We start from the raw sequence: 12570 nt of genomic DNA, 5'->3' as shown, positions 1-12570 counted from the left end.
CTCTCCCAAGCCTAACACTGGCTCTTACTGAAGACAGGGCAGCACAGACAGATATCCGAGTATCAGACAATGCACTTTTTGGCTGCCTCATCATGCAGGATGTTGGTTAAAGAAGTTCATGTGTAGCAAAATAGCAGACTTCAAAATACTCCCCTACACTCACAAGTGATCAGACATATTTTTCCTGGATTGTTAGAGGAGTAGTCTCCAGTCTCTCTCTATTTGTCTGCCGCTTAGTTAACTCTCATCCTGCTGACTTCAGGGCTGCAGTAACATTGCAGCCCTCTCAAAATGCTGTGGCCAAACAACCCAAGAAATATTCCAAGCATCAAAAGAGACTGCTGTGCATCTTTCATGAGGTAAAAGGACCATCAGCCACAGAAACAGCATTTCACAAAACCAAAATGAGACCATCCAAAACTCATACCACTCTAGACTAGAATGCCATTCCCTCGCCTCAGCCTTGTGGCCAAAGACTTCTAGCAATCAGCCTTGATAAAGTTCCATGCCAAAAGAGCAGGAGCTTTTACTTGTCTATGTAGCTTCTCATCCTCCATAGGTACAGAGAAGAGATTTAACTATGACATCATGTTTGCTTTCTTAGCATATCCAGAACTGAAAGTTTCTATTCAGCTATAGTAAGACCAAAAAGAGCCTGAATCACTCAATTTATAACATCAATAACCAAATCACACTCACCTGTTCACCACACCCCTTAACGGCTTATGAACTCACTAGAGTGCCTGTAGTTTGATTTTCTTCATGGAATAACTCAAAAACTTTTTTAAAATCCTCGGTCACCTCCTAGGCTTGCCCCTTCTTATGTAAAAATAGGTGTCATTTTGTGTAAAAAAAAAAAAAAACTAAACTAAACTAGAAATCATGACACCTTTTCTTCCCACAGATTCAGTCAATATATGGAAAAATACCATTCATCCGCATAGCTTCTCTATCAGCTAGATATCGTCATCTGCTTCTGCCAAACACAAATTTGTTCACAGCTTGTTTCTAGCAAAGACTGAGCAAAGAGGCTTTTGGTTAACAAGCCATAATTTCACATATTTGTTTTGAGTTTGCTCTTGCAAGTGCTGCAGAGCTTGCAAGTTCCCTTTTAACAAAACATCTTATGAAACTTAGCAATTTCTGAAGATCAGGTTCATTCTGTATTACCTGTCAGTCTGCAACAGCTTACTTAAGGTATAACATACTCCTACATTCATTGCAAAATTTCAAATGGTGAAAAGTCAGTAATGGGTACACTCAAGGAGAAAAGAGACATCATACTCTCATTATGGAACACAGATGTTTTTGCAGTGCTCTTTTCAGTGGTGTATTAAAAATGGTCTACTAGAAGTGTGCCTGCAGACAGGAAAAAAGAGGTTCCTGTTGATCTTTCTCTTTGCACTCTGTCCTTAATGTTTGGTAGTTATGTCATGAAAGGTGCCAATTCTAAGAATTATTCTATTAGAGGTTCTTACTAAATAAGGTACATAAACTTGCTCAGACCTTAAGTAAATGGCTATAATTAGTTTCATTCAGGCAGAGTGCGGAGAAAGGGATAATGGATAGCACTCTTACCAAAGGCCTCCCTGTTACTATTCAGAACAAGACCCCCTTACTGCTCAGTCCTTAGCTTTAATAGATGTTTACCAACTAAAGTAAAGCTAAAGATGGGTACTGGCAAGCCTCTTTTAGAGAACTCCTACTCTCAGAGCAAGAAGAACTGCTCCTCAAATTTCTGCCCGCAGTGTAAAGAAAATAAATATACATTACAATTATACCTTCTGTACGGAAGACATCTGCGAGATATCTCATATAGCAAGTAACAGAACTTCCCTAGATTTTTTTTCTTTTTTAAATAAACACATGATAATTTCCTAACACAGGAAGTTCATCATGAGCCATAGGGTTGCTTATACCAGAACTCATTCTTAATGTTCTTCTTTAAGAACAGCATCAATGACAACAGTCCCAATCCAACACACATTCTGCAAAGAGGATGGCAACAGTCAGTTATATATAAATACAGAAATTAAAAATGACTGATTTTTTTCAAAACTTAGAGAAACTGTGCAATAGCTGATTAGGAATGTTACAGGTAAATGAACAATTATCAGTTTCAATACTTTTGCATGATAGCTTGATATATACTGAAAAATATGATGGAGGGAAACTCACTAATAAACAATGCAGAGCAAGAAAACTAGAAGGGTATAGCTAAAGTGATAAGGAAACAACGACAGTCCATTGCACTTAGAGAGAACCAAAAAAAAAAAAAAAAAAAAAAAGCTCTTTAAAGCATCATGGAAACAAAGATCCAAGATGAAATTTAGGTCTACCACTAGCTGATACTGGCAAGGTTAAAGACAAAAAAAAAAGAAAAAGCATAATAGAACAGTGAAAAGTGTAATGGATACTTTCTGATCCTTTGTTGAATGAAGCAAGAAGATGTGATCATTCCATATGACTGTTAAAGGAACCAAAAATTTCCCCATCTATAGCATGTAATAGGAGGAAATGAAGCAGCAAGTACTGAGATAAAAACACTTAACCTCAATGTGCCGGCATAATTTTATAACTAAGTTTAAAGGCTCCGATTCCCCTGAACATCAGTTTCAAATATACTACACGCATCTGGAAAACTCCAAAGGCTGGGGCAGTTGTCAGTACAGTCCAACTGTTTAAGAAAAAGGCATGATCCAGGGAACTACAGGGGGGTTCCGTTCAAAAAACAAAAACCTAACTGTAGGAATGCAAGCTTAGAAAAAGTTATTCAAAACTGTTGATGCTAGCAGTAATGTCTATAAAAATAACAAATGGATAAAACAAATACTGTACTAAAATGACCTTCAAATATTGTACTAAAATGACCTGAACAGCATTTTATATTAAGGATGCTCACATTTTCATGGTTCCATTGCAGTTAATTTGGGATTCCTAACAATGAATTAATGCTAAAAGATTAACAACATGCAGCATGATTTTCAAAAAAAGGGAAAAAATGACAAATAAATCTCTCACCTTTTCAACAGCTTGCAGGCCTAATTGATAAAAGGTGACTTGTGCTAATACACTTGAGTTTTTCTTAACACGGCTAATGTGGAGGATGCATTGACTGAAGAGTTTGACAAATAAAGGCACATGTTAGATGAATTAAAAAGTTGCCCCCCGACTGATCTCAAGATGTTGCTACTGGATAGACAATGACTGTTTTGAATAGAATCTCCTTTGGAACAACTATTGGTTCAAGACTACCTAATTATTTCTTAATGAACACTGAAGATGACGACATAAAATATTTGCTCGTTAAACCTAGACATAACAAGAGTGTTACAGTGGTATCCAATAACAAGATAATTGACTATTACAAAGTGATAAGAATCACTGATAACATGATCTTGGTCCTACAGGATGACTTGAAACAAATGAAGCCAAATGAGACCTACAAAGGTAGCCTGTGTTCACAGACAAAATATAGTGTTTCACAATGGAGCAACTTAAGAAAAACCGTTCAAATAACTATCTCAAAATAAGCCCACAGTACAAATGCAGAGCAAGTGTATGCGTATACATTAACGGGACTATTAGTAGAAACAGAAATAATTTTGATGCTAAGATTTGCACTGACGAGACCACCAGTACAGTATCATGCTCACATTTCAGGAGGGCTACAGAAATACCAGAGAGATGCAAAGAAAATGCTGCTTTGCAGTTGTTTACTTACATGCACAAAAAAAAAATCTGCTATGCGTACAGAGAACTTTTTAATTTTGCTAGCAAAGGTGTAACAAAACACCCTGACTGGGAAGTTGAAGTTAAAAAACTAAAGTGGATGTGAGGTTCCTCAATATTTGTATGATTTATCAGGGGTTGAAATAGACTCCTCATCATATGGGAACTTAGAGTAAGAGTAGCATCTTAAGAAGTACTCTTTAACCCATCTTGTGAGCAAAACTCAAAGATTCTTCTTGTGAAAGACAGGCATCAATATGGATGTAACAGTACTTTCCCTCTTTGAAATCTGGGAATCCTCCAGTTTCCTAAGGCTTGCTAATAAGGATATGAGAAAAAAACCAGTCTGCAGCACATCCACATACTCAGGTTGATTAATTTTAATAATTTCTATCGAATCAGGAGCCTCCTCTGCTTGCTCACAAAGCTCCCAATTCTCTCTGATCCTGCCCAATTGGCCAGGTAGTCACTTTTGAGTAGCAGTGTTCTTTTGAACTATCAGGCACCAGTCACCAGCTGGAGCCTGGGCAGAGCGGGCAATACCAGCAAACCTCCTTCCCCAAGGCATGCTTCTATGCTCCCTTGTCTAGACCTAATCCTGGGTCGCTCTGTGCCTGGCCATATGCAAGCCAACCCTTGTGCGGAAAACAGAGTCTCGGCTCGGCTCTCCCTTGCGTTGCCAGGTCTGGACTGAGAGCAGAGAGCACACACCATCCGAACTAGCCAGCTCAGAGACTTCTGGCACAAGTCACTCCAGTCTCCTGACCAGACTGGGAACTGGAAGGGGGTTTTTGAGGAAAGAAAAAAAGAGTCACACTAGCAAGGATCTGGGCCTTGGTCTGCACTGTAGGATCTGCTGCCCCCGTCTTACCGAGGCAACACTCTGTGGTGGCTTTCCCCGGGGGCGCTCCTGAAGACCTGCCTCCGGCTGCCCGTTTCACCACGGTCCCCTCACAGTTATTCTCCCTCTCACCCCTCTCCATCCTAAGACGCCCCGCACACACACACGCGTATCCCCCCTCTCCGGCACCACCCACACATATCTCCCCTCTCCACCTCCACCCGTGCCCCAGCGCGGCCGGCCGCCAGCCCCCCAGAGCCGCCTCCGCGCCGCCCGCTCACCCGCGTCGTAGAAGGCGTCCAGCACCGCCGTCTCGCCGAAGTCCAGCTCGCCGAAGTTGACGGCGCTGAGCTGGGCCCCCTCGGCCTCGCAGGCCCGCTGCAGGCACAGCCGCGCCCCGGCCTCGGCGCTCCGCGCCCCGGCGCCGGCCTTGGGCGGGTCGTTGAGCACGTACACGGCCCGCAGGCTGCGCGGCCGCGGCCCTTCCGCGCTGCCCGCCGCCGCCGCCGCCGCCGCCGCCTCCGCCTCGGCCGCGCCGGGCTGCGCCGGCTCCGCCGCCGCGCTGCCGCCCGCGGGGCTCTCCATAGCGGCCGGTGGCCATAGGGCCATAGGGCTCTCCATAGGGGGCCGGTGGCTGCCAGCAGGTGCTCAGGCGGGGCCGCGCCGCATCGCCGGCAGCGGGGCGAACTCCGCCCGCTGTGGAGGTGGCGGCGGCTCCCTTCAGCGCGGCCCTTCCGCCCCGTGCCTCTTCCCTCGGCGTTGGGGCTGCGCCCCGGCGGGCGGGAGCGGGGACGAGGTGAAGGCGAGCTCGGCGCCGCCCTGCCTCCGCGGACGGGACGGGACGGGACGGGACGGGGCGGGGCGGGGCGGGACGGCCCGGTGCGCAGCCCGCCCCCCGCCCCGGAGAGGCACAGCCGGACAAACGGCCCGTTCTCCTCGGCGACCGGACCGCGAACGGCGGCGGGAGGTTACGCCGTCGGGGCGACCGCGGCTCCTTTACTGCTCTCTCTCCCCTTCCCCCCCCCTCACGGAGCACCAGTGCCTCCGCGCGCCGCCCGCTGCTGTCATTATTATTAATTATTATTTAAGCAACGGCACTGTGCACCGCGTTCGCGTTTCGCTGCTGGGTAGCGAGAGCGTGTTCAAGGCAGGCGGGCTGCAGCAGCGGCGTCCGCTTCACGGGATGAACCCGCGCGGCACGTTTAGGCTCCCCCCCCCCCCTCCACCTCCCCGAGGAGTTGCCGTTAGGAGCTGACCCATAAACCCCGGACTGCTATTAAGAGGTGACCCATAACGCCCGGGGCTGCCGTTAGGAGCGGCCCCCCCCGAGCGCTGCCGTTAGGAGGTGACCCATACCCCCGGGGCTGCCGTGAGGAGCCGCTGCCGTTAGGAGGTGACACATAACCCCGGGGCTGCCGTGAGGAGCCGCTGCCGTTAAGAGGTGACCCATAACGCCCGGGGCTGCCGTTAGGAGCCGCTGCCGTTAGGAGGTGACACATACCCCCGGGGCTGCCGTTAGGAGCCGCTGCCGTTAAGAGGTGACCCATAACGCCCGGGGCTGCCGTTAGGAGCGGCCCCCCCCGAGCGCTGCCGTTAGGAGGTGACCCATACCCCCGGGGCTGCCGTGAGGAGCCGCTGCCGTTAGGAGGTGACACATAACCCCGGGGCTGCCGTTAGGAGCCGCTGCCGTTAGGAGGTGACCCATAACGCCCGGAGCTGCCGTGAGGAGCCGTTGCCTGCCCCCCTCCCCCCGCGTGCTGCCGTTAGGAGCCATCCCCCCACCCCCCCGGCCGGAGCCTGTCCCAGCAGGCGGCACCAACTCCTTCGCAAGGTGAAAAAGTACAAAAACAAACAAACAACCCCCCCCCCCCAAACCCAGTACCCCCTCCCAAAAACGTATTTTGTAAAGAGCGCTTCCAGGCGCGTATTACATCTGAACATGTCAGAACACGCCCTTGGCTCCGGCCGGCCCGGCTAACCGTGGCCGCCGCCGCCGGCTGCCCCTCGCCGTTGCCTGCCGCGAGCTTTGCCCGCACCGGGCAGCGCGGGCGGCTGCCTCGGCCCTGCGCCGACAGGGGCGCCGCCGGCTCTGCCCTGCCGGCTTCCCTGCTCTTCTCCCTTTCGCCTTTTTCAAACTCATTGAAAAGCGAAGACAGCCGGTATCACTTTCTCTTCCCCAAAGGGGCTATCTCAACCTTTCGGGGCGTATCATACCCTTTCCCTCCCCCCCCCCCCCCAATATTTTTTCTTCCTATTATTATTTAAAACACTTTGACCATACATGCACTGTATCAGCAGCTGGAATAAGAGTTCATCTTTCAGTGCCTTTTGTTTTCATCTTTTCATGGGCTCCTAGAAACTCTGGTAACTCTTGACTTTTTTTTTTTAGAAGTAAAATGAATTGTGAGCACCCCATTGACTTACACGCTTTTCTTACTAAATAACCCGACAAGGGCAGCCTCAGCTGTTGGCAATGTCGTTGCATGCGTTGCTGGTTTACGCAGCAAGAGACAGTGGAAGAAAAAGCTGTATGTGCGTAACTTTGTATATCGGCTTTGTATCTCGGCTGTCGAAAGGACGCTAATGCATGCTACTGAGATCATAGCCCGCCAGCGGTCAAAGGAACAGTGAAATGAAACTGCAGTCCTCAAGTGAATTTTTATTTTGAAGTAGCAAACTTGACTGGAAAGCTTTTTCATGTGGTTTTTCATCCACGGCCACAGAAGAGGTTTTAAACAAATAGCATCTTCACCGTTTACTGCACCATGGCTCCTTAGGGCTATCCTATATTAATATTTTTACCGTGTGCTGACATAAAATAAGAGTAACCAAAGACTTGCAGCACAGCGTTTCCTTTTTTAGGTGTCTGGCACCATAGTTTCATAACAGGAATACAACAGCGAGTCTTTGTGAGATACCTACCAATGTGGGGACAGCACAGCACTGTACTAAGCATTTATGTTTGCTTAGTGGCATGCAAGGAATTTAGATTACAGAGAAATAATTTAGGAATTAAACTTTTTTCTCATTTTGGAGCATTTGGGGCAAATAAACTTTTAGATTTGGACCACAGGTTGAGGGTGGGGGTTGACAGCAACACTAGTAAATGAGACTTTGAAAGAAGGATCTACTTTGGCAACTAGAGATCCCACTCATCCCTGACAGTTTCTCTCTTCACACAACAGTAAGCCTCTTTATATGACAATTCTATTAGCCTTGATCAAATAATATATCAATCAGGTGTTGTCATAAGGGAAAGTCCTAAGTCTGTGTTTAGAAGATGCTCTGTGAGCATATGGAAGCTGTTGACCAATAAGAATTTATGATAAAAATCCTAGTTTATATTTTCATAAGAGAGGGCTGAAGAGTTTGGCTGAAGAGCTGCTATTAAAGCTTGAAGTAGAAAATACAGTAGTGTGAAAGTTAAGGGATTATTTACACACAAAACCATTTATCTTACTACATACACAAAGAATGTTCCTAGGCTTTTAGCATCTAACACGTAAACACAAATTGCAATTTAATGGGTTCAGAAGAACGGAAGCATGGTGCGATGCTTTCTGTAGTCTTGAAAATTGTTGAAGTGTTAATTTAGAACAAATACGTATGCTGAAATTGCTTAGAGGGACACCAGTGAGACATAATAAGTAAGCCCTTTCTGCATCCTAGAGATTATCAAAATCTTGTTTGTTGTAGATATGTAATGTGTCTTTGGGTTCACTTCGCACTCTTTAGCATTCGGTCCCATTTTGAATTGTTTGCTTAGAGGGCTGTGTCTTGGTCCTGAAGTCTTGAAGAGGAAGTCTTTCTTAGCACCTGTTTTGTGTGGTTGATAAAACAAGTCTTTTTCCCCCCTTTTCTTAGTTGTATTCAATCTTCTTCCAAACAGTGTGCATGGTATTCTTTGGGCTTTTTCCTAGCAAACTGTTACTTTCAGAAGAGCCATTCTCAGTAGTCTAAACGTGGTACAATTTGTTGAGTTCATGGGTTTCTTTTAAAGCTTCAGAAAAACAAGAAGTATTTTTAAAGGAAGAAGCATCACTTTGTATACTGCGACTCAGTCTTCAGACACCGTAGTTCAATTCTGTAATGTCTTACATTTCCACTGAGCGATGGTGTCCTCAGATCTTGCAAATTACCTCAGTGGGGACAAATGGGAGATTCAGAATTTAGCATATTTGAAGTGTTTCTGTGCAAATTAAAATGTTAAGTCTAGAAGAAAAGAGGTAACAGTCTTGCAATACTGTTCTTTTTTTTTTTTTTTTTGGAAGCTTAGTCCAACAACAAGGTTATAAAAAGAGCCACTGAGCCTCTAGAGTTACCTGAACCAGACCTAAATATTCAGCTTTCGTATGCTTTTCCATGACCTTTTGTCTTTGCCCAGAACCCAGCCTAACAAAACCTAGCTTAATGCCAGGATTGCATGACGAGCCAAATGCTCATCATTTGCTCACGTGCTGTGGTGCTGCGCCCAGCGATTCTTTGGATGTTCATTAACATATGGGGAACCATAAAGAGCAAGGACTTCAGGTACAGCAAAACCAGAAGTAGTGAGTATTTTATTAGATTTATATAGAGTGAGTACTCTTAGGTTGCAGTCTCTCAGCCTAATTTGCTATAGCCAGGCACTACGTATTATACTACACACACTTTGGGTTCTCAACTATGTTGCCATCTTACGAGTTCCCATCCCTGGATGCATCCCCGTCTCACCAGGTGGGGGTCCTGGGGTCAGGCCCGCTGGCCAGAGCTGTCCACGCATGCACAAGATGGTGTTAATCTTTTATACTTTCCCCACTATTCTTCCCCAGTAGCAGCAGTTTAAACCACTCACAAGCCAAATTGCCTTTCATCCAATCCTGTTCCGTTGTTCCCTTGCAATTTGCTTGTTTTTACTTCTTATCACTCTATTCCCACATAGTCCTACCAGAGTTAAGGGTTTCTGCAGTGTCATTCACCCCTTATCACTGTATTCCCACACAGCTCTGCAGCGTGGTACTCCGGGCCACAGACACCCCAGGTGGTAGCCGACTGGTGGGACGCGCCCACGCCACCTGCTGTAGTGAGGGCTGTGCTCTCCGTGAGGCCCACCCTTGCCTGCAGGCCTGTGGCACATACAGTAATATAAAGACAATGCTATAATTTTCTGAAGGAGGTCAAATTTTGTGAAGCTTCTGTCAAATCTACTTGGTACAGAATATTAATTACCATTTAGAAACCAGAAGCAATAATTTGGCTGCAGTTCACGAAGATGGCAAATACTCTAAAGGAAAAAGGTATGTATGTCCTTGAAGCCACCTTTCCTTTTTTTCCCTTTTTTTTTTTTTTAACCTTAACCTCTAACTTAAATTGGACAATAAAGCATCTTTTCCTGCTGTGTAAATTCTGAAACAGCAATTGATTCTGTAGACTTAACTGGGCTAATGAGAAGCCAGTCCTTCCTTTCTTCTTTTTCCAGGGCTATAAACATTCAAAACAGTGATGGTAAAGTTATACAAAAGTTTGAACCCACAGGCAGATATGTCACCTTTTTCTCTGATGCATATATGGCTACAGCACAGCTTAACTTCTTTATTTAATTCCACAGATGAAAAGAAAACACACGTGAGAACTGGTGGATTAAATGTGAGGCTACAATTTTATTTCATTACAGATTTCCAGGTATAAGCATGGCTTCTCCCATTTTAACCAGGCTCAGGGAAAACCAAGATCCCCTTGTTCAGTAAATTCTAAATAAACTGGAAGACACCTAAGTCTATAGGGAATCTGCAGATCTCAGTTCATCTTCCAAAGTGCAAATCCATCTGCCTGTCTCCTGGTAGTATAATTCCTAAAAATTGAGCATCAGTGCAGCAGCCCAAGTACCAACTACATGGGGCACGGAGGTGCCTGGCAGCACACTGCTCCCCAGCCTGCCTCCAGGCCTGTCCGCAGGCACGCGGCACCAACCACCCTCACACAGGGGCACATCCCGAGCCATGGCCACCTCTCCCTCCTCTCGTGTCATCCTAGCCAGAGCCCACAGCTGGGATGGAGCATCCCATATGGGCTCCTCAAAGGAGCACCATCAGGGTGATGGTTGCCTCACGTGAATGCACTTCTGGGAAGCCTGGGTGCTGTATCCTAGACATGACAATTTTCTCTTTATTGCACAGATCAGAGAGTGGGGAAAATATTTTGATGCTTGAATTCTTTCCTGGCAAGCCGCTGTACTAGCCTGCCATGAGATAATGCAACTTGTGTTTAAACTATTCCTAGCAAACACCTTGCTAACGGACTTTTTGCTAATACTGTCGCTAGTGTGCCACTCCATGTATTTTCATGGTGAGCAGGTATCCAAGTAACCATAAGACGCTGCTTTGAAGTAAGTGGATGAGGGGGAGAATAGTTAACTTCTCTATTAAGCAGGAACATCAGATTTTACAAAAAAGAGTATGGGTTCAAGTAAAAGCTGTTTTCTTTTATAAGGTCATTATGTAGAAGCTTGCTCAGAGTTTAAATAACATGCTGTGGATTTTCCCTAAGAAGTCTAGCAAAATGCTTGGTTTTGTACAGATTCAAAATACTAAATACTTGTACTTCTGTACAACAGAAGCTAAACAACATGGATGATCCATGAAGAAAAGATTGATAAAGAGAAGGCCTAAAAATGCTACAGGCTTTAAAAGTTGACTTGAAGGAACATCTGCTTTGCAAGGGGAAACCTAGGTGCCTCAAAGTGCTTCGTAGGACATAAAGTTATAACACATTGCAGCCACCAAATCAACATTGGAACTAGGTTCAGAGATCTGAGATTCCTTGAATATAACCCTCTTGGTTTTCTGTCACGGGAGAGGATGAGGCCTCCCATGCTCCCTCCTCAACCTAGTGACGGAGAACGAAAGCAAGCAAAGTGGTTGCTGGTTCAGGGACCATAATCCCAGGGTGGCTTCTATTCAGATCTGCTGGTTTCTACGGAGAAGAGTAATCCCACGGCACCCACCTATCGCTGCCCCTTGCAGATGAAGGACAGAGTGACATCTTGTGTGGAATACAAAGTTAATCAAAGGGTGACCTTTCTATTCCTTTCCTCTCAACCGATCTTACAGAATGATGATTTTATATATGCACAGCGTGTACACACAAGTACGTCCACCAAACTGTAATCAATTTCAAAGTTTGCTTTGATTCAAAATAGGTTTATAACAAATTAATCTCATATCCTTTAGTTTTCAGCCCATCGGGCACTCTAATCACGTTTTTGCATATGGATTTTGCCTAGTTATAGGGCAACTCTTTGTGAACTTGAATGATTAAGGAGTGCAGGCTAGCAATGAACACTTGATGCCTTTGAAACGATGAAGCTCTTCTCACTGGCCTCCACAGAGCCAGAATTTTCACCTAGAGATGGATGCTTGCCTTTGAAATTAAAATAATACAAATCCAGTAACAAAAGAGGTACAGAAAACTTTCCACGAATCTCCATCAATACAGACAGCTCACGCTTTTTAGTGTAGTTAACGTTATGTACACTGTCTTTAGCAGCTAGCTAGGTCAGATCCATTATGCAAGACTCAGACATGGGCATTTATAAAGTCTGGTAAAAACTTAGCTCTAATCTGAGTACCTGTGGCTCACCAGCCTTCTCCACCCAGTTCAAAAACTGAGGAGCAAACAGAAAACTCGGAGTCACAAGCTGACGCTGTTTCTCCAAAAAAGTTATGTTTGCTTGATTAGTAAAACTGGAAAACAATTTGTCTCCAATCTTCAACACATTTCAGATAACTTATTTCGGACTTCAGGTGGGAGAAAAACAAATCAGCCCACCCATCCAGAAAGAGAGCCATCCCTTCAAGTTTAGACCCTGACATTACTGGACCCCCACTATTATGACTAAGATTAAAGAAAACCTCAAGAAAAACTGGTGAAAGAGAACACTTCCAACTTAGTTTGGAGGATGGAGTCCTCACCTGACTGTCTATTTCATTCTAATTTTTAGTATCCAAGTCATAGGTGTT

The 12570-nt window shown here is 45.4% G+C and overlaps 1 protein-coding gene across 5 annotated transcripts in view; it reads right to left on the bottom strand.

Annotated features, from left to right (window-relative positions):
• Positions 1-5352, bottom strand: part of MAP3K15 (mitogen-activated protein kinase kinase kinase 15) — a 93298-nt gene extending 87946 nt beyond the window's left edge. For 4 of the 5 annotated variants that reach the window (XM_068918449.1, XM_068918440.1, XM_068918467.1 and 1 more), the window contains exon 1: positions 4855-5352. In XM_068918449.1, coding sequence (XP_068774550.1) covers positions 4855-5194 — 340 coding nt within the window. In that variant the 5' untranslated portion in view covers positions 5195-5352. The remainder of the gene's footprint in view (positions 1-4854) is intronic. The other variant, XM_068918463.1, reaches the window with a different exon arrangement.
• Positions 5353-12570: the final 7218 nt, after the last annotated feature.

This window comes from Struthio camelus, chromosome 1 (genome assembly GCF_040807025.1).
Source record: "Struthio camelus isolate bStrCam1 chromosome 1, bStrCam1.hap1, whole genome shotgun sequence".
NCBI classification, from domain to species: Eukaryota; Metazoa; Chordata; class Aves; order Struthioniformes; family Struthionidae; genus Struthio; species Struthio camelus.
This window is presented reverse-complemented; position numbering and strand designations above follow the sequence as displayed.